The sequence below is a fragment of the Rhea pennata genome, chromosome 6 (genome assembly GCF_028389875.1).
Source record: "Rhea pennata isolate bPtePen1 chromosome 6, bPtePen1.pri, whole genome shotgun sequence".
NCBI lineage: Eukaryota > Metazoa > Chordata > Aves > Rheiformes > Rheidae > Rhea > Rhea pennata.
This window is the reverse complement of record NC_084668.1, coordinates 2,118,834-2,141,794: the sequence shown is the minus strand read 5'-3', so window position 1 is coordinate 2,141,794 and position 22,961 is coordinate 2,118,834. Positions and strand designations below refer to the sequence as shown.

The following is a 22,961-nucleotide window of genomic DNA, read 5'->3' as shown; positions in this document are numbered from 1 at the left end:
CTTTTGAAGTGGTTCTTATAGAATTTAATCAGAAAAAAACGTCAAAATAAATTTCCCATGTATGTTGCAAAGTAAGATCAGTGTCCCTCTGCTGCATAGACCACTATTTTAAACTAAAATTAATATCTTAACTCCATCACCATTTAAAAGGGTACCTTATGCACTGTTTTATGTCCCAAATGTCATATTTAATATATTTTCTTACCCAATGGGCATGGGGTGCCTATTTGTAGATGGGTATGTATTAACAAACAGCCCTTCTCCTAAATTTGGCAGTCCTTGGGGTAACTTAATCCATGGTGCAGCACCATGAAAATCAATCAATGAAATTTTCTTCTTTTGAGAAACATTACCATAAAATTAAAAGGCAGATAGTAGAAAATGAAATACATAATTCCTGCTTTGCTAAACTACATATTTAATCACTCTTACCAAAAAAATCTGATGCAAGAACACAGTATTACACTAACAATAGCACCATTCTGCAATCTTCCTAGGACTCATTACCTTAAGAACCATTCCAATACATTTAACAATATCCTATGAAGTACGAATAAAATTAATTAAACTAAATGAAGTGTATCTTTGATTTTATGTTAATTTAGTTTTAATGTTAATTTAGATCCTAATTCAGCAAAGCACTTAATAGATAGTTAAATGCAGGTATTCACCAAAATGTCCTGCAAAAAGCCTATGTTCAAGTTTAGCAAGTATTAAATGGTCTTTTGAATCTGAAGCAACATTGAGGAATGATTGTCCTATTTATTATTATTATTATTACTATATCAGATACAGATAAAAAAAAAAACAAGAAAAAATGCTGAAGTGATAATGATCAGTTCCAAAATTCAGCTTCTGGTGTTGGAGAACAAAAGCGACTATGCTGGAACAGTCTAGCTACTTCATCTGCCAACACCAAATTTCACAGGAAGATATAAAATTTACATAAATGACATAATGGGAAAACAATGAGCTTATGGGGAAACTGTCTTAAAAATTTGGTTACTTAAGTCTTTTCTACATTCAAAGCATATGCCAGTTTAACTAAAATTTTATCTATATATAGAAGTCTAGTTAATTTAAACTTGACTGTTGCAACTGTTTTTTTGTAGTGGACCTCAATTCTCTTTTCTTACTTGATTTAGCTAAGAACAAATGTACTGAAAATAATGGCTGTGCACTGTGTTTTGAAGCAGTGCAACTACAAAGAGAGTCCTAGTGTACTTGTGTTACCTGCCTTTCAGCTTAGATGCTACAAACAACAGGCAGCTTCTCTTCTGTTGCAGTGTAGAATAAAATTCGCTGGTACCTCACCCAATAGGTGCAAAGCACTAACTACGCTCTTAGATCTTGCATATAATATTCTATTATTTTAGCTCAGATCACTTAAAATTGCTGAAAATCTTTACCACAAATCAAATGTAATATGGCAAATCATGAACAGAAGATGTTAATTAATTGCAAATAACTGGAATACATACCTCATAACCTTTCAGTGATGGACCTACTAAGACAACAGGCCTCATTGATGGTACTACATCATATGGAGGAACATGCTCTGTCTGGAAGAAGAAAACACCTCATCAGGTCCCATTAATCAAAGATGATCAGGATGAAAGATCCTAGAAACTGTACTAGATTAAAAAAAAAAACTAAAATGAAAACAAAAGTACTTACCACTTTTTGTTTCTGTTTTGCTAAAAGACCAAATGAGAATTTGGTTAAAACACATAGTATGCATAATAAACACAATACCTGCAAACAAGTTTATGAACTTTTGATTCTCTCACTGCATCTCCCTTCTGATCAATTCTGTTTTAACTGGTCACTTATTTGATTTTAGGGGGAGCTGCCACTTTTTCCCAATTCCTTGGTAGCTACTACACATCTAGAAATAGATGTCTTTTTTTCCACCTCCACATGCAAGCACTTTTCAGTGGAGTATTTTAATATGTCAGCAAAGGGAGAAAAGCTCACATTTTTCAAATGCAGCTTTTAAAATAAAAGGATTAGAAATAGCAAGAATTTCCTTAAATAAAATTCTATCTTACCGGCAGAAGTGGGTGTGGCTCGAAATGTGCCAGAAACCATTTCTCCAAGACTTGAAGAAGAATTTCCACTTGATTTCCTATGGCATCAGAAAGAGCCCCATTAACTTGTGAGTTTTAAGCATCAGTTACTCCTTCATAAGGAATTAATACAGTAAAAGAGAGAGAGTCTTCACCCACATTCGTGCTCTAAGAAAGCTTTCTCTGTAGTGAGAGATAAAGTGTACTAGGCAGGGACAAAGAGAAATCAAGGAATCAGTAACTAGATAGACCTGTATGTCCAGGACAACTCCAAAGGGGCTATGAAGGGAGAGCAGATTCTATTACAGACTTAGCAAAGTTCTTCTGTGATCTGCCCACAGGCTGGGAAAGGTTTCAGTTCTAGTCATAGACATCGGCTAAATTCATCACACACAGGGTGCATAATCCAGCCCTGCAAAAGACCACCCCTGCACAACTCCAGAGTCCTATGGGGTCCTACCAGGATGCATGACTGGGCAGATATGTCCCTTTGGAGGTTTGGGATATTAACTATTGGTTTAAATAACTTCTCCTGTGCAGCAACACTAGTATAAACAGCTGCCTTCTCCTTCCTCCATGCCACCCTCTTCTGGCCCCTCAGTCCTGCCCATTCCCTTCCCTGCTCTGCTTGTGCAGCGCACCCAAACAGAACTGCTTGGGTGGCAAAGCCAGGCCTGGAGCAGGAACCCAGTTTGTGCAGGGGAAACAGAAAAGAAAGTATGTTCGGATGAATCAGTTACCTAATCCACTTCACTCCACAAACAGCTGAGGAGGAGATCAGGGAAAGGGAAGGAAAGCTCAAGGGAGGAGAGGACTGTAAGCAACCTAATCACTGCATGCAACACTATAGTCGCACAGGACAATCAGCATGTCTTAAACATAGTATTTACTGTTCTCATTCCATGCAGACTGAACAGCAAGCGAATACTAGTTCATATTAATATTCTGTCCTTGCTCTCTTGACATACGCTCTCCAGAGCAGGAATTGTCCACCCCTGGACTTGGCAAGTCCTCAACACACACATACTCTACACAGCTGTAACGCAGATGATATTGCTAATAACCACTAACAGTAGTTACCATGTTCCAAAACCCTGGAAACCCTCTTTAATAGGTGAACTTTCATTGCTTTAATCAGACAAAGCTAGAACGCTCTACCACAGACAGCCTTATTACTACAGCTAGTCATAGCTTTCGAAGAAATATTAAGATACAGATACTCAATGGTTTTATGTAACAAAGGCGCTCAGAAAAATCCTACTCATTATTTCTTTCTTTCTTTCCACTCTATCATATAGATCCATGAGTGTCAGTATAAACTGCTGCAAATCGTAATATGTTTTTCTGTTGCAATATTTCCCCTCCGCTCTTTCATACTTAATTTTATTCCCAATATTCTCCACAGGTGAGATTATAAAATCTTCAAAGGAATGGTGATTTGGTGGAGTTATGCCTATTCACACAAGCAGAGAATTTGTCTGCAAATATGCCGTATCTGAAACAGTATCATAAATTCTCTCTCGTGTACATCTCTGAATTAGATGCCCCTCTTTCCATACACTGAGATACACTGGCTTCCTCTGAAGCCATTTCAAAAATTGTAAAAACAATTTAGATAAAGCAGAGAGTTAATGCTATTCAATCGTTCTAAAAACATTTCCCCAGATGCTTATCCTTAAAATGATTCCTGACCTTGATTAAGTATATTAGTAAGCCAACTCCCTGGCAGTACTGCATAGGCTAAATTATGCTCCTCTTATTGCTATCTATCAGGGCAAGAGTCAATTGGCTCACCTTTCTTTAACTCTACAGTAACTAAAGATTTTGTTCTCCTTAAATTAAATTTCATTTTCAATTAGTGGGAATAATATACTAGTAGTAAAACACATTGTGTGTACTCAGCCTATGGAAGAGACACTTCAAAGTCCAAACTGAGATTAGGAGAAATTACCATTTTGCTTTCTAGATTAGTGCCTAAGTTTATATTTATCAAGGGATTTGCAATTTCCAGATCTAGCAGTGGGGATGTACAAAAAAAGACAAGTTGGGAGATGAAGAGGAAGAGAAGTTGAACCACTAAGCTTACCTCTACAAAATTCAAAAGGTTTGGTTTTGGCCAAAATGGAAAATAACTCCACAACCTTAAGAATACAAAAGTCAGGAAAAAAAATGTGGCTGCTTTTGAGTGCCAAGCTGACTAAACCTTGCAGGGACTTAAATTCTGTAGACTGTCAGAAACTTCTGTTGTTACTACTTCCACTGTGTAATTCATCTTTCCTAAAGCCAACAGACATTTTTTTCTTGTTACTCATGGCCATTTGGTGTGTCTATACTCTGCAAATATGTTTTTCCATTTGGAATCCCAAATTAAACACTCATCCAAATACAATGCAATAAAAAAGAATCAAGTGACCTTTGAAAATATTGTCCAGCATCAGAAATGATTTTAAGTTATTTTAAAAGGTTACAGCATTCTTACCCTCCATGGAAACGTCCTCTCTTCTGCTCCTGTTGAATGCGGATATTCTCCAATCTAAGCGGGCTTGGAATAAAGCCAATCTCACAGCCCTCTTTAACCAGTCTTCCTATCCACCAGTCATTATTGTATTTCTGTAACACAGAAAGGTTACTGGCTTCAGCTCAAAATGTTCCATGTCCTAAATCCCCTTATTTTGTTACACACAATTTTTAACTCCACCCTAGTTCATGAAACTAAACTCACACTGAAGTCTGAGAACTGGACAATTTGTGCAGATTTAAATGAAGTTAAAGGTGCCAGCCAGCATTAGAAAGGTTGATGTCTCCTTTACACCAGAGAACAGTTGGCCTGGCCAACTTCTGCTGACCAAGCTAACCCACGGAGGCCGCATAAAACCATCAAGCAAAGAGAAAACACCTTCAGATCACCATCAAAACCCATTAATGGTTTATTGCAAACTTTAATGGCCTGCCCTAAAAGTTGCCACCACTTCTCCTTCCTTTGCTCCAGGTAGTTATATGGCCATTATTAACATGTTATCATTTTTCAGAAACCTTGTGTGCTGGAAAAGTTCTATAAACATCACTTTAGAAACTGAAATTCAGAAAGACCAACCCACCCAAGACAACATAGGAAGCTTACAGCTCCAGCAATAAATTAAACAGCTAACTACTTAACACAATTCTAGAATTCTATCTGAAGGGTTGTGCCACCTCTGTACAGACGAGTTTATTTCTACTGCTACTGCCCTGAGGCAGCCTAACTACTTGTATGCTACCTGTTTAACTTATGACAGTTGAAGAAAGATTTGCCTCGAGGCAGAAAAATTAATACGTATCTGAAAGTATGAAATTTTATTTTTATTTACCTTTAGTAATATAAGCTTTTTTTCTGCATTATTGAAAATCTATCCTAACTTTAACGATGGAGAGATGAGGAGTGATATCACACTGGCAAAGGATTTGTTGCACCTGGCTGCTGGCAGAGCTTTTGAAGAATAAATTTTGAAAACCTTATACTCTGCTATGCTTCATTTGATATCTCAGTGGTCAGAAGAAACATCATTTTTCACAACAGACCTTCAAGTAATTAAGACCAACGTGTGTCAATTCTGTTTTCATGCTCTGAGGAAACAAGTTATCTGCACTATGAGTTAGAAAAATATACAGAAGCATCCTCTTAAAAATGATTGTTCTACTGGTTCTGTATTTTCTGTATTTTTAAGCACCTAAATTCCTGCTAAAACACCTAAGTACCACGGCCTAGTTGTCAAAGGTAAAAAAGTGACTAACTGAAGTCTTTAAAACATAGAGAGCCTCAACACCTTTGAGAAATATATTAGCTTACCTATTAGCACATATATACATACACAGACATATTTATGTATAGATTTAAATGAAATGTAAACCCCCTTCTTCAAAATCCAATCTCCATGTATAGTTGTTATTTATGCAAAAGCATCATTATTTTAATAATTTCAGCTTTTTAAATATGCTCTTCATACTATTATGATCCTGATTCAGAGAATGTCAGTATGGAAAACTTAATATTAAACATACTGCTTTTGCAACCTATTAATCAGAACTATTCACATTCTTTAAATACTTCACATACTTCATCACTTTGCAGGATCTAGTGTTCTGCTGTTATAAATGAGTGAAATCAGTGAATTTAAATCAGTGTAAAAACTGAGTCATATCAGAATTACCAATTTTATTTTGGTTTTGAATGCAGGGCTTGAACACACACATTCTCCTTCTATTAGCAGGTAACAAACATCTGATTTACACTTCTATACACGAGATCAGAATCAGGGTTATGCTGAGACTATCTGAACAACAGAAATGACAGAGATGCAGCAAGGGAAAACAGGAATATTTTCATTAGGTCATCACCTCCCATACGCTATCCTTTGCATCCTGCGTGTGGGAGGACTACAGTTCAGCCCTATTGGTTGCCATGCCTATGATTTCTTGCGCATTGTCAGTAATTCTTGCCACTTCATCTTTTAAGTAAGTGCAATATGCATGGCCTCGTAGGAGACAGATGAGACATACAGGACACATTCTGAATATAGAAACTCATCAGTTACTGCTGATGTTTCATCTTGTCAGCAGGGTGACCTTACTTCTACCTAGTTTAGTGCTATTCTAGAATCTGGAACCATGTTTGCTCTAGTCCATAGAAGCCTGACAGATCACTGAAAAACAAACTCTGCAAAGCCTTTTCCTGTGCAGATACAGACTCCAAAGTAGGGAACCATTCCTGAAATCATACTGAGGCACAGCCACAGCTTCATGCAACTGAAGGTTTCAATGTTATCAGTGATACTACACTAAATCCTCAGCACATATTAATACCCGCAAGTCAGATGGCTGGGACTAGGCAGCTGTGGGACAGGAACTGGAAGTGCCTGTGTGGAGGTCCTGCATTTTGGCAGGGATATGGCCCTGGCCACTTAGACTATGAAGGAAAACGCAGAACACTAACAGACTCAGGACTTACCTTGAAAAGTATACAGGTCAGCAGAAAAGGAGGTTAGTACATTAAGTTCAATCACTAGCCTTACAATAAAGGTAGCTGCCTCCTGGGAAAGCTAAGAGCAAATATTTGTTATAACGCTGATGCACTGAGCTACCTGAACACTTAAACAAGGCTACATATAAACTAGACTGTATGGCAGGTATGGGCCATTGCTGGTACAAAAGGGAAAACGCTGGGGAAGGTAGCTGAGAAAGTGATCTCTACAGTGATGTGTACAGCTGCTGTCTGCATTCAACTTCGAGTGCTAGCAAAGGACATTTTCCTGATGGGCAGCAGGTTTGGAAGGTGGGGTACACTGAGTACAGCTCAGTTGTGGTGCTGGAAAGAACAGAACATGTTCTTGGGGAACTAAGGGAGGAGAAAACCAATTCTACATGCAATGACAGACAGATTCCAATTTCATAGTGCTCCACTTCCTCAGCAGGGATGTAAGCATTGTTCCATACAAATATGAAAAACTGCCATCTGTTTCCAGTAAAAAGAGAAAACTGAATGAGGGAATCAATTCTCAGGGAGAAAGAATTTAAAGCAAAACCTCCTGCTCTACCACCAATCTCTGCCTCTAGTGATAAAGAGGCAGGTGATTTCATCTTAAATATGTTCAGTCTCACAGAGATTGGTGCTTTGAAGCAATGGTGGAAAAGAGTTCAAAGAAACAGACGAATTAGTATTGAACACCCTAAAATCTACGCACAGAATGCTGAGATGAAAAAACGTTTTTCTTGCAAGCTGCAAGCCTATATACAAATCTATAAAACAACAGGGGATTATGTAAATTTGAAGAGCTCACTTTAGATAGATTACAAAGAATCGGAGAAAATATGCTCAACATGCAACAAAATGAGTTTTCCTCTATCAAAGCCCTATCCTCGTACTCATAGCTCACTTATTCCTTCGTCCTTAATTTTGTACATTTTTGTCCTAGGACCTCTTCAGTATTTTATTTTCTTATTGTATTTTTCTCAGTCTCATTTCCTCTCTTAGAGGGCTATCCGGTGCTTTATGAAGACCTGGTATAAACTGGTGCTACATCACTTTCTGGTCATTCTCTTCTTCTTACCTAGTCTCAGACTCATCACAAACTTGTTTTGATTAAAAGAATCTGTACCTACCATGTTGAAGGGGATTTTAAATCTAGCAAGATGAAACCTCCTTCCTGCAGTACAAAAATCCAACAACAAATTGGTAATATTCAATAGTAAAGATAAAAGGTCTAGGGTGCTAGAACTCTAAAAAGGATGAGGTACCACCAAAGCATCATTAATCAGGCAGATGTGCTGTGCTCTGCTGCCTCCACTCAGCTCTTTTTATCTGGTATAGCTCAGACTTGACTGCTCAAATTGTAGCTCTTGGCAAGGGAAAAGGGAAAAACTACTTTCTGTTTTCACCTCTTTAATGTGTAGAAAGTCCTTGGCATCAAAAGAGATAGCAGTGCTTGGGACAGGAACATCTTCATCCAGTGCTCCGCAGTAACTCACATTAGTCTTAACAGCAAATGCTACTGGTTTGGACTATAAATAGAAACAGACATCAGAAACATAGCATAAAAGTAATGATGCACTTTGTAGAATCAAGAATTAATAGGTTGTACCAAATTACTCAAAATCTAGTAGAGGATACTTGCCAAATACACCAGTTCAGATAAAACGATTTTATACAAGCCAAGAGAATTCAGCTTACTACAGAAGATCTAAACTTAAACCATGAAGGCATGGTTTGCATCAGTATCTGTATGCCCAACACTATGGAAATAATACTGGAAATCTGCAACCCATTTCATCAGGAGGCTGAGCAGACTCCAACATCCTGCTGAAACAAAAACAAAGCAACAACCACCGGGCCATATCCTTCACCAGGAGGTATCAGAACATGAGATACGTCATGTTAGCACACTACAGGACTATATAGACCACTCAGTCCCTTCACTGCCCATTACTAGAGTAAGCACTTTGATGGAATCCAGATTCAGAACAGTCTAGTAATACTACCGTAGGAGGAATCTTATTTTTCACTCCCTATCCCCTGCAAGACAACAGTTCTGCTGTCATTTATGTAATAGTTCCTACTAGTTTCATCAGAGCTTCAGTAACAGAATTTGGCTGTGTTTCAAGTAGTATCTCTTCTCTGGGAATATCTGCACTAACCCCAAACACCTTTTTTGCAGAAAACTTCACCTGATTCCCAAACTATTTCAAGAGATAGCATCATCATTATAAATCAGCAGTGTGAATTTTAACACTACACAAATGACAAATGCCACGTAACTTTGTTATTACTAAAGCTTAAAAGAAGAACGCACCTTCGCCCTTTCAAGCTGTATAGCTGCTTGTTGTTCTCTTTCTTGGCGGATTGCTTCCCTGTCTTCTTCCAAAGAGACATCAGAGTCCGAGGGTCTGCTTGTGTACGAATCTGCTGAGCCCTGGAAATAAATTCACATCACTAAAAATAAATAAATAAATAAACAGAACACACTTCTATCAGATTCATTAAATATCTTTAAAATATCTGTTTCCTAATTTTATTGAGTAGGTTTTATCTCCTGCATTTAAGCAGAAAATTCTGCAGTATTTAGCAGAGAAATAATCTGGCTTTACAGATTAAATGCATTTAGCCAAAGATAAAATCCCAAGAAAACCGTATCTCTCCGCTTTCAAAGAATCTTTTCATATTCTTACTGGTATGGGCATATAAAACTCAGCTGCAGGCACAGTACAGCAATCTTTTACAATATTTAAATCCTCTCTGACAACCTTAGATCCAAGATCACCTCTTTGTCAAAGGCCAGGTCACATCAAATTCAATTAGGATATTATATAGCTTGGCTCAAATCATCCCTCTCTGTAAATATAGTACAATTGTGCAAGTACTTCCCTCCATACTGTGAGGTGCCACTCACACAAATTCTGTGCTATAAAGCAAAAAAAGCAGCAAAAGTCACATTATTAAAAGCTACTCAACAGGGCAACACAAAAGCCATACGATATGAAATAAAACAGCACATACAAGCAGAAGCAAAATGTAATGGCTTATAAGGGAGGAAATTAGATATTGCCACAGTTTGATTTCTTGTCTGGGACCCTAGTGAGGATGCCTGGCAACACCTGAGGTTTGCAGTGGCTCCTCTCCTCCTTTTATAAAGCACCTGATTCGCCTGTACTGCACGGTTGATCTTTACGGCTGTCTGGAGCCAACTGAGAGCGTGGTTTAATCTTACAAGACAGATAAGGTAAGGACAGGGAATGTTCAGTTGTTACAAATCTGAAATCCCAGTTGAAAAACCTCCCTCCAGACATGCAAGTAAACCCCAGTTCCAGAAGCCTAGCACAACGAGGACTTGAACCCAGACCCCAGCGAGCTCCCTTAAGAGAGCACTCGTATAAAAGGGGAAGTAGATTTGCACTACAGGAGGAAGCAAAAGATCTCTGAAACCTGAAGTCTAGGTCTAACTTGCTGCTCAGGTAAATTTTAAACAGGGAATATCTGCCCATTATTGGGCCATTTCTCAAGCAAACAAAACTTCTACTGATATGATGAATATATCCTTCTGGTGAGCAATGGTCGTTGCTTCCGGCAGACGACAGCAATGCCAAATCTTCCGTTCAGTTCAGCGTTTGGGGCATGCGCCTGCTCCGAGCAACGCAGGGGTTTGGGCCCCAGCCTGGGGCTGTGCCTGGGCTCCAGCGCCACGGGGCAGGCAACGTGCAGCAAGCACACGCTCCCCCCAGCCTCCACCGCAGCAGCTAGCTGTGCCAGCACTAGCTGCTGTACAAGTCGGTATATCAAGGTTAGTGTGTAGAGCTGTAGACAGTTTGCATAACAGTCTCACTAACTTTTTACCTATCTTGCACATATCATAAGAAAAACAACTACATAAAGACACGAATCATAAAAAAGTAGAGAACTTCAAAAGAGCCCAGATGATGCAGTTGCAGAAGCACTGCCCCAGCGCTGTATTTTGTAGGAGGAACATGTTGTAACTCATGACTAGTTATAAGAAACATTATTTTTAAGTAAGAGAAAAGAGTAATACACTGAAAAATATGTATTTTGCATTGTGCTACAGAACCAGTGCAACAGATAACTTCTAAGTCAACACATTTCCAGCAACAAACTGAAAAAAAATCTGTATTCTTTCTGAACTACAACTTCTTACACAAAAAGCATAAATTGTTTTTTGTAAAATGGGCTATAGTTTTGCCTTATCACAATTTTTAGGAGATCTAAATTAAACTCCCCAGAAATTAAGAAAACAGGCAATACAAAATTATGAAAGACTCTTGACTCGGCCAATTCAGAAGCATGTACTTTCAGAAAACTTAAAAAAAATATATTGCTTTAGTGGAAAACAAACAAACAACCCCACCCCATACTCCCCGCCAACATACAGAATCTCCCACCAAACACTATCCTATTTATGAGGAAAATACTTAAGGTTTTTCTTGTGTGCGTGTATTTAACTGTGGTATCGTATTCACTCAAGAGCTTAGACAAGTTAAGGCAAAGAAAACCAGAAAACATCAACAGCACCTCTCACAGAAAAACCACCTCTGAGTATAGCAATATTTGTTCAAGTACGTTGCTGCCCGAGCAGTCGACATGCTCAACACCCATCCCTGCATGGCTGCAGTTGCAGATAACTGAAGTCTCATGTGATTCTGTTTTTACATGTAACTACTTCACTGTTCCTGTAAATAATAATTTAACATCATTTACGACATACAGTTATGTCCAAACGAGTTCCAGTGGAAAGCCAGAAGATTATTATATGGCATGGCAAATTGTAAGACTGGATTAGAAATTACAGGATTAAAATAATATGATCTGAGTCTTTTAATTGCTGCCTTTTTAAGCTTTTACATCTCTCATTTTACAGCACCCTCCCTCAATAAGGCAGCCTAGCTGCTTCCTTCAGAGAAATGATAGCCAAGATAATTCCATCATTAGTGATTATAGCAGACAGTGCTAAAAGAAAAAAAAAAAAACTAAATAATCATTTGTCTTGCAATAAAATTAGGGAAAGTTGGTAATGGTGAGTTTGAGGCCAAAATGCAGAGCCAAAAACATGAAGAACACATTTAGCAACATTTCACCTTTGCACCTGCAGTTTCAGATCTTTCAGACCTTGTATTACTTATGTAGTGTTTCATACTGATGCAAGTACATTATCATTTCTCTAATAATTCAAAAGCAATTTAAATAGGCTTAGTAGTTCAGTTCCTGCAAACTTTGGGAGTGCTCTGACCTCGCAGGCACACTGTGGGGTTGTAGGAACCTAGGCATAAATGGCTTTTCTCCACTCTTCCCCCTCGAGATTGGATCAGTTCTGTGTTGTGCTGCAAAGTCAAGCATGGACATGACTGGCTCTTCCACCACTGGCCCTGGCAAGGAGGTCCGCAGCGTTTTGTCCAAGCTCTGCAACTGCTCTCAGAGATGCCCTTTGCAGGATGCAAATAACGGGAACATTCTTAGGTAGCTGTGAGTACAAAAAAACTAATCTGTTTTGTTGCTATTACAGTTGAAGAAATTGATAGAAAAAAGATGACAACCTCACAGCAGGGTAAGAGAGGGAGCTTTGGAACAGGCTGTAGGGCAGCTACCGATAGTGCTTAGTCTTGACTGCACTGAGGAGAAACAAAGCATAGAAAATAGCCAAAGCTAGGGAACCTCTGCTCCACTTATAACCATTTTTTAAGATGTATTTTAGTCCTTGGTTGTTTTATCATATTTCCCCTTACTGTTGAGATAGGAACGGTTTGAGGATCGCACCCTGGAGCATCAAGAGCCTAACGCCAGTGTTACCTGAGCCAGAGGCATCTGCAATAGCTGTCGTTCCACTCCACTCTCCCAAAACAGCCAAGCCACCACTCTTCAAATGTGTATGTTTTTGCTTAAACTGGTTTATGTCCTGCAGCAAGAGGACATATACTCTATGTAACCTATCATAAAAATCAATATTCCTGCCCTCCACGTAAACTAACATACTCGTACATATTGATGTGAATACGTATCCATTAGCACCTTCTGGTAATGAATCACCAATAAGCATACGCTCTCTTCATGCTAGGTACTCGTAATTTGGCCACATGCATGTTACTATCACCAGCAAGGGCGGATTTCCACTATGTCAGGAGCAGAATTTGCCTAACAAACTCAGGTTCAGCTACGATTTTACTAGACCAGAAAAATTGCTTCGGAAGGCCGCCGGCCACTGCACGCAGCGAGGGCGGCAGGACAGGTGCCTGCCACGCAGCGGGCCTCTCGGGCAGCCAGCTCGGCACACACGCAAGCACTGTGGTCCTGACCCGGGACAAATTTAACAGCAACAGGCTGAAAACTAGCATAAGCTGCTGGCAGCAGTGTAGGCTCTTTCCAGGTCTGGAAACTGGACACGCTGCTCCTCCTCCTGCTTTCTTCGGGACCTAGCACAGACCAGGGCATTAGTTATACCCGTTCATTTAAGACACCTCCTCCCCAGCTGCTCAGTGACTGCCCAGATATTTCTCTCCCCCTCATCTTGGTGTCAAGATTTAACCTTCAGCTAAAAAAGCACTAACAGAGACATAGCAGCATTTCTTCCCTTATCAAGGTGCAAAGGGCATCGACTCGCTGCAGCTAGGTTAAATGGCTAAGAGGAGACTCCAAGCCTGCCCTACTCTGGCAACTTAAATCTCCATTCAGCAACTAAAGGGGAAACCCAGCAAAGGGAGGTAGAATTTATATGGTCAAACATTCCTCGACTGTTCCAAGCAGTTAAAGCAGAAAGAAGAACAGACCAAGAGTTGCAAAGACAGACCAAATGGGAAACAAAACAATGCCATCATTTAATACCCATTGAAGACTTCGGAAACACAAAATGTAGCTGCTGATCATCACTTTTATTATTTTATAGACAACAAAGGTTCAACTGCAGCAGAAGGAAAGAACCAGTCTCTAAATAATAAATCAAAAAGCATACTAACAAATACATGTAGTATATGGCAGTAGGAATTGGCTTCTTTCCAAGACATTAGAGTCCTACCCAGCATAATATGTAGCAACAGAACACCCCACAACCCGGCATGCTTGAAGCCTGAGACAGAACCAGCTCTGCTGCCACCAAGAGTAACAGATGCTGTTCACCACCCACGTGCTCCTCCACTACGTATTCTTCCTTTTAATTTTCTATGTACTGGAAGGTGTATGAGAACAAAATGCAGAACCCATCACAGAGAAGACAGATACCAACATCAAACACGAAGGCTGACTGCAGAAATCATCCATGCATGGTGAAATAGTGCAAAAAAGAAAAAGTGTACAGGCTCATACCTAAAAATATATTTTTTCCAGAACCTCTGGATCTGATTTAGTGTAGCTCCATGAGGTAGTTTCACAGAAATAGATACCCACACTGGATGCAGAGTTTCCAGCACTGGCTTTTAGGGGTACATGTTTGAGTGCTGACCTATTTCATGCTGTCAGAACAAAGCAGTCTCAACCAAAGCAGCTGATACTGCAAGGCTACCCCAGGCTGTTCTTCAGCACTAATCACTGCTTGTAGGCCAAATTATATGGATTGGTACAACTGCATCTGCATGATCCCTTCTCTTGCAAGGCATGACAAAAAGCAAGTGGCTTATCTGAAAGACACAGCCCCAGGAACGCGACGCACGCGATGCGCAGCGGCAGCACCACGCTGAACACGAGGCACGCTTTCGCACAACCCCGCGGGAAGGGAACAGACGGCAATCCAAGGCAAGCAACAAAAATGGCAGCCTTTAAGACACCACAAGCATGGGTCAAGGAGCGTGAGCGTCCCCGTATGTTCAGCACAGAAGACCAAGATTAAGGTTTACTTTTTACTTTTCCTGACTCTGTCACAGCCCACACTAAGCAAGGTCAAACCATCTCTATGTGTGTATGCACATCTACCCCTGCGAGTGACCCCACCGATTTCACGGTCCCCTCTTATGTTTCTGTTAATGTCACTCTTGACTTGTGCATCCTACATTCAGCAGTCCAGCTGAATCTGCAGTCATGCTGGACTCCTGGAGTAGTGACCTCTACTGAAAAATGGGACTCAAAGTCCTTCTTGAGACTTCTGGGAACCACAGTGCCCCATAACAAAAAAAAATGCCCCATAAAAATCACGATAATCCTTACTAGCCTCTGAAGTTCAGCTTTTGAATATTTTTTGATCACTGCACAAGAAAAATCATAACTTCTTATATTTTTATTGCTTTTGTTTAAAATTTCCGATTGAAGAACATTGACATATTTATCTTGTGCAACATGAATACTCAAGCCTGTACAGCACCAAGTGCAATGAAGTTCTGGGCTGATAGATCATATTTGTAGAAATTGCAACAGACATGATCATACTAAATATTAAGAAATGTCCATGGACTGTTCACAGCTGAGAAAGCATAACTGACTTCCTTACCATAAAACAAAAAGAAAACTATGTTAGTAGTCTACAGGGAAGTGAGAGGAGCAGAAATGAGAGAGAAGACATTTTTCTGTACATCAAGACTTTATCAAAAACTCCTCCTACTTTCTTTATTTTCATATAGCTTATATCAGCAAGCTGGTACAATTTGTTGATATAATTTGAGGCACATCACATAAGTCCACAATTTCACACGGTAAGGTCCTAAATTACCTCTCCTAAAGATAAACCACACGTGTGTAGGCACAGCATGCAAGCATGGCAGGCACACTCACCTTCCAAAGTGCAAAACAGTGTGCACAAATGGCCACTGTCCCTACAGGGACTAGAGGGCTTCTAGGGTGCAAAGTTAATCTAATCTTGGTGCAAAATCTATGTAGTTTGGCACATACTATTCAAAGGCCAGTTATCATGCTAACTGTTGTACAACCTCAACTTCCTAACTGTCTGGGAGATACAGCAACCTTGTGAAGTGGGAATATATGCCATGAGTTCAAGTGCACACTGGATTTGACAATTTGAAGGAAAACTTTGCTAGATAATTATATTTTTCAAGGCAATAAAAGACTTTTTTTTTCATATTCCACAGCCACTTTACCTTGCATTGCTGTGAATTCATTTTTCTTTCAATTTCTTTATCAATTTATTAAATATTCAATTTGTTTCAAATGAAATTCTTTCAATTTACTTATGTCAATTCAATAAACTATCCAAATTCAATAAACTATTCAATTTATTTCTCTCATCAATCAGTATATTGCAGCACTGATAAAAAAACACTGAGGTTTCAGGCAATCACAATAATGGCAGAGAAAAAAGTATTTCAGCTAAAGCAGAAAGAACACTGAGTCTATTCATTCAGCAACTATAAAATAATAGTACATCATCATTCTCTCTTGCTCCCTGATGTGGTTTTACACTTGAGGCTGCTGAAAGATATGTGCTAATTTGGCTGGATGGCTGGGAAAGGCAACAGGAGTGTTGCTAGTGACCATGGTGTTCCTACGCCTCGGTCCGGCCAGGGGGTTGAAGCTCTGCTGCACGCTCTCCCTGCACACGCTGAACGATAGCCAGGAAGGCCAGTCTTTCTGCTTGCTGAAGGAAAGAGCGGAATAAAGCATCAGCCTCCAGCTGTTATGGTTTCAGAAGGGAAAAAATAAAGTTTTTATTTGCAACCTCACTGAGGTCGCAAATAAATCTTTTCCAGCTGCCATAAATACACTGATCTGAATCGCTCTCCATCCAGCCGTAACTCGCAGTACTGTGTCATACAGCTTGGGCGACCGAGTATCAATCCATTAGGAGCTCCAGTAAGGCAGATGATGTGCATTCTCTTTTGAAAAGATTTAGGGTTCTGCAGAGTCTGTCACAACACAGAAAGCACTTTGTAAACCAAACCTCCATCAGAGAGAAAGCTTCTGCCTTATGCATTAAGCAAGACAACAGGGCAGCACTGTCGGATCGCAGGCATCTGACCCTGCGGACGCGATCGCTAAGGGCATTTTGAGCGCACCTCTCTATCCGGGAATAAGCAGACATCAAGCACACATGGCAATCACTCTGCTTAATAAAGCATACATGCCACTGAAGAGGAAAGCCCAAGTATCTCTGTTCATATGTGCACATTATTTGCAGCTGAGACCCTGAAAAATGTCTTCACAATAACAGGGAATTCAGTTTGAAAATCCACAATGCTTTAAAATGCCAAAGTGTCAGGAGGGGCAGCACACCTCCAGGCAGCTAATTATTTTGAATGGTCTGCAGGAGTCTGAATAATATCAGAGCCAGGAACAGCATGCGACATATTCAGAGGTGGGGGGGTAGCGTGGGAATCAGCCTTGTCCCACTCTGTCCTCATCCCTGCCTGCTGCTCTTCCTGTTCTTCCTCTCAGCTCCTGCCTGCAGCAGGAATTTCGCTTTGTATTTTCAATCTTCTCTATGGACTTTTGGCTTCTCAAGACAGTTTCATCTCCTGCAAGGCACAGCACGCAAGGCCCCAAAGACCATAAAGGTCCTGCCTTGACGGCAAATACATGGGTTACACAGCACACTGAACAATTATTTGGATTCATTTATTTGAACCAGAAGCATTCTGTATGTTTTTAAGGTTGTTGGGACCTCAGTTGAAAATTTTCTACTAGATACCCATGCTATGCAAACATAGCACAACTGAGATTGAGGAGAAAAATACTGCACAAAACAACATTGTTCATTATCACTATTTAGATGTTTTGTGTTAGAAAAAATGTCAAAAATGGCCACTACCCCTTAAGGGCATTCTGACTTTCCCCTCCACGCCCTCTTCCACGCTCGGCCTGCACTACCATGATCCCACCTCTGCGAGCTTGGGACAGGCAGCGAATCCCCCACTGATGGCTACTGTACAAGAGCGTTACTGCACAAGTAGTCTGTAATTTATTTAACTGCTAATGCAAGTAAAAATTACATAGATGGTATATAGATACGGAAACTCGTCGTATGTTGTAATTTATTACATGCTGCCTCTGTTGTGTTATGCTGACGCTGTACCGTTCAGGCTGGGAGGGACTGTGTAGGTGGCCGGTCTGAGCCCCTGCTCAGAGCAGGCCCTGGGTTGGGCCCTTCATCCAGGTGGGTTGGAAGAAACCTCTGGGGACAGAGGTCGCACAGCCACTTGACCATCCTCACAGTAAAATTTGTTCCTTACACCCCATGGGAATCTCCTGTTTCAACTTTAGGCCCATTGTCCCTCGTCCTCCTACGGCGCGCTACTGGGCTGAGCCTGGCTGGATCTTCTCAGCAGGCTCCCTGCAAGTCCAGGCCGGCTGCCATGGGGTCCCCAAAGCTGCCTCTTCTCCAGGCTGAGCAAACCCAGCTCCCTCCGCCCCTCTCCCTATGGGCCATGTGCTCCAGTCCCCGACCCGACCATCTTGGTGGCTGAACTCATTCTGGTTTATCCAGGTCTTCGTTGTAGCAGGGGCCCAAAACTGGATGCAGCATTCTTCAAGCAGCCCACCAAGTGCTGAATAAACAGGAATAATCACCTTCCCCAATCTGCTGGCTGCACTCCAGCACGCTGCACAGCACTGTTAAGTCGGAATGACCTACAGAGATTTAGCAAGGTTTGCAAAGTTTTTGGTGGGGGCTGGACTGCATTACTCCCTGGTAAGAGCCACCCTTGGCTTGAACTGCAGCATCTCCTGGGCTATGCTGGGATCTTTATAGCGCTTAGGAAAAGAGAGTCCCCATGTCTCCAGTCTTTCCATCTAAAACCAGCCACGATACAACTGGCAGAGAGAACAAGCAAATAAAGATGAGAATGGGTGACAGAGCCAGAAGGCAGGAGGTATATGTAAACCCACACACTTATTTTTCAGTCCTGCACTGCTTCAAGGGACTGTACAACACAGATACAGTCGCCTAAAAGTATCCAGATACTTCCATATTATCGTCCCATGTAATCTTTCCTTTCACTTCATTTCTCCTCCCATGCTAGCCAGCACAACTGGGAATCTTACCTTCCTTGCTTTGCAGTTCTCTAAATTGTACCCATCTTTTCTAGTTTGCTAAATTCCCCAAAATAGAGACTCAGTTAATCTTGATTTTAAGTACAGAGTGGAGTCTAAGGAGAGAGAGTAATATAAAAATAAAATAGAGGCTGATTATAATATATTTGTCTTCTAACCCCGCAACACCATCCTCTTGCTATTTAAAGTTTTTAATAGCAGCAGATTATTCAGGAACTGCCAAAGTCTTTTCCCTTGCCATTTGTGGTCAGCTTCTCCATTTTTTTTGGCCATCTCAATGGACTCTAAAGCCCATTTGCTCTTATCTTGAGTTGATTTGGAAACTCAATGGACACAACAGTAAACGCTATCTAAAGTTCTCTTCTTTGCGATACTTTCCCCCCACCTCTCCCTAAACTTTTAGTTCACCAAGGCTCTTTTACTTAGGTTAATCCTAGAAATTGGAACAAATGTAGCTAAAATATCATTTTCCCAGTTTATATCTTGATCCCATCTTGCTTAAAATACAGCACAGCATTCATGAAACTTGCTCATGTTTCAGATTCATGCAGAAATGCTTGATCATTGGCTTAATGAAGTGAATGCACAACTTGCTTATTAACTGTGCATAAAAAAAGAAAGAGATTGGCATTTTCTACCAAAATCCTCCTCCTCTTCATCCAGCCCAGATAACAGGGAAGTAATCCATTTCAAATTATTTCTGTGACTCAAAATAGCCCTTGTGCTGGAATTTTATAGATACAAGAAAGACCTTTTTTCCTTAAAGATAAATGATCTTCAGAAAACTCTCCAAAGCATCCCTAAGATGATTACTGTAATCAGGAGGAGAACCAGTGTGCCGAACAAGTCTGCAGCTCCTCTGCGTTACCAGCATTTTAAAACTCTATTGTTCTTTCCCCGTTACTTGCTGGAATTACTGATATGAACACAGGTTATGCATGCACAGCCAGAAACAATCTTTACAATTTTCTTGAGACTGAAGAACATGTAGAGTGATCACTGCAGTGTGAGCGAATTACAACCTACAAGTCAGTTCTGCTTTAGGAAAGTTTCGTTCACATACCTAATGTTTCTGGTGTCTACCTCTATTTTTCATGTAATACTAAAAGGGATTAAGGCATCTCCATATCACTTTAGCTCTTATTTCTCTTCTTTTCCTCAAAAAGCACTTTGCCTCCACCAGCTGTGCAAAGCTAAAATAGGTTTGCGCAGCAGGAAGTACCGCGCACCCTTACACCACGGCTTGCACAACATTTCAGCAGCAGCTTTCCAGCCTAACTTCCGCCTTTTCCCTCACGAGCGTTTTGTGCCAGCACTGCTATTAAGCTGGCCATTTCGTCTGACTACTTTGTTGAGCTGGTGCCCAAGATGCAGCTAGCACCAGCCTTCCTCAAGGTTAGCAGATCTCTTCTCTTGTAGCACCCATTCCCTCTTTCCTCTGCCCCATTTCCGCTCACCCAAGGAGAGGCCAAGGCTCCCTCCCAGTGGGTGCCTAACGCAGCAAGCAGCAGCTGGTATTGCTGGAGCAGGTATCTGCAAGCAAACACACAGCTAACAGTTTTCTGCTGGGCCTGCTCCTTCCTCCTTCTTCAAAACTAGTAATTTCTCTCCCCAACCCTAACTGTTCTCTTCTGAGGGGCTTCCAGTGCCCCCAAGGTGGCCACAGGCTGAGACAGGAACCAGCAGAACCATCTGCTGTTAAAATAAGTAGCAAAATGAAAAACCTATTGCTAAGTTAAATTTGCATCACACAGATCTTGTGACTCTCAACTCCAACTGGGACTGGACTCCTGTGAACACCAGAGGGGAGAGAGAGAGCACAGTGCTTCTGGCTTCCTGCAGGTACTGGCTTTTACTAACCACATAACCAAGAATGACAGCATCAAAAGTAGACCTCCGGGTGCTACCTTGAATGACGTGGACAGTAGAAGACACTTCAGATGTCCCTGGACACTCAGATGTCAGCTAGACATTGCACCGTACAGATCTCTCCCACCTCCAATTTCCACTGGAACAGTGAAGTACCGCATTTCCGAAGGGAGCTGTTGTTACAGTATTGCCAGGAAAGACTAAACCTTCACAGGGAGAAATTGAAAGTTTGTTTCTAGGCTAATGAATGGAACAGTGGCAAGAAGACTGGCTAGCACTAGCCACTTGGTACTGAATTAAATACAAATAATCCTGGGGCTTGGATTTTTGTGGACTTGCCCTTTGCAAGAATCAGAACGTGTTTCTTCCCCCTGAATAGAGCCATTCACGACTAACCGGGCACTTCAGCACTTCGGGGTTCATGTGCAGCTGGTAGTGCCTCCAGCTGCCAGAACCTCTGGTCAGAGGCTGGCACGTGAACTGCTGATCCCCAGCACAGGCCGTCAGGGCACTGGGATGCAGCACGGCTACTGACTCACAGGGACGCTGGTGCCATGAAGGGCCTGCTTGTAAGCACTGCATTCCCTGAGACTCCATTTCTCTGTACGGGAGAAACAGAAAAGTGCAGAGTGACCCTTGCTCTCAAGCCAAGCTATATTCTAACCCACCACAGAAGCAACTGCTCAGTTTGTCTGAGCAGCAAAAGATGGAAAAGTTTATTCTAAACTTAACATTTATATTCCAGTTGCATTCAATATATTTTGTGATAATAATTTGAGTATTGTAACACCAGTATTTTGTACAAAAGCAGCCAAGAACCATTCCTGCTATTGCCTAGACGAAATTGCAAGATTTCACCCTCCCAAATGAGAACAGAAGGTTGAGATACCAAAATCATTCACAGTTTGAAACTTTAAAATAAGCTTTTAGTTTGCGAAAACTGGATCATATAGTTTTGATAATCTTGTATCAAAATTTACTAAGTTTGACTTCTTTGACTATGATACAATATTATTTTCAGAAGTAATTTTGAATTAAAAATAAATAGATCACACTTCGTCCGAAATGCCTAGTATTTTGCTACCTAAAAACGTTTAACCTTGGGTTTTAGAACAAGCCTTTCCCCTCAAAAACTTTAGTTTTAATAAATCAGCATTCTCAGAGGAAAGAATTTTAATCAAAGCTTGCCTGCCCAGCTCTCTCTCTCTGACCTCTTTCTTTGCCCAGTATCTGGTGACTGCTTTGTAACCCCAAAACATCATCACATTACCAGTTTTCCTGTGCTAACAGAGCAGTAATACCATCTACACCGGCCACAAGAGACAGTTGCTGCTATTTTTATAACTAGAGCTGGAGAACGTCACCAGGCTGCAGCTTGTCTCCTGCCTGCTAAACTGCCCACACATACATCGCTCCTGGGCGCTCAGCGCTGCACCGGCACACGCCACGGCTGCGCGAGCCGCAGGACTGCCGTCCAAGTAACTTCAGCAGGAGCACAGCCGTAAAGTCTTGCCCTTCCACCTCCACTGCTCGAATGGCCAGAGTCTTATCTGCAGAAGAAGGAATGCAAACCTACCGTGGAAACACTAGCCTTTAAAAAGTGGCATCCAAGAGAACATCTCATGCCTCAGTTGCTAGTTTTTAGTTTTGTACAGGAACACATTGCTCTTTCCCTTGTTTTTATGCCTGTAATGATGAGCGCTCTGCACCAGACGCTGCCTCCAAAGCAAAGGCTTGTGCTAGCAAGCATGCAAAGCTGCACCTCCCCATCACTGTGCTCTGCCAGGAACTGTGCTCACAACATGCTCTCCTCTCCAGAGGCCCGCGGGCATTACCGGGCACATGCACACAGCTCTTGGGGCAGCCACCCCAGGCCCAGCCCGCTGCTGGGGGCCAGAGGAGGCCAAAGCGTGCCCTGAGCGAGGGGTGCCTCGTGCGCCTTAAGATCTTAAAACTACTTTTATACAATACTTAATAACTTGGAGGGTTATGTACAGAGAAATAATGACAGATGGTTTTATACTACCAGCACAGTATACACAGACCAAAAAAAAAAAAAAAAAAAAAAT

General features: G+C 41.1%; 1 protein-coding gene across 5 annotated transcripts in view; it reads right to left on the bottom strand.

The window, feature by feature from the left end:
- CACNB4 (calcium voltage-gated channel auxiliary subunit beta 4) overlaps positions 1-22,961 on the bottom strand; it is an 85,321-nt gene that overhangs the window by 30,940 nt on the left and 31,420 nt on the right. For all 5 annotated transcript variants that reach the window (XR_009958857.1, XM_062579394.1, XM_062579395.1 and 2 more), the window contains exons 2-7: positions 9,392-9,511; positions 8,481-8,603; positions 4,549-4,679; positions 2,052-2,128; positions 1,678-1,697; positions 1,482-1,562 (exon numbers count right to left, since the gene is read on the bottom strand). Coding sequence is in view for 4 of the 5 variants with exons in the window: in XM_062579394.1 (XP_062435378.1) it covers positions 1,482-1,562; positions 1,678-1,697; positions 2,052-2,128; positions 4,549-4,679; positions 8,481-8,603; positions 9,392-9,511 (552 nt within the window). In the remaining variant the exon portion in view is untranslated. The remainder of the gene's footprint in view (positions 1-1,481; positions 1,563-1,677; positions 1,698-2,051; positions 2,129-4,548; positions 4,680-8,480; positions 8,604-9,391; positions 9,512-22,961) is intronic.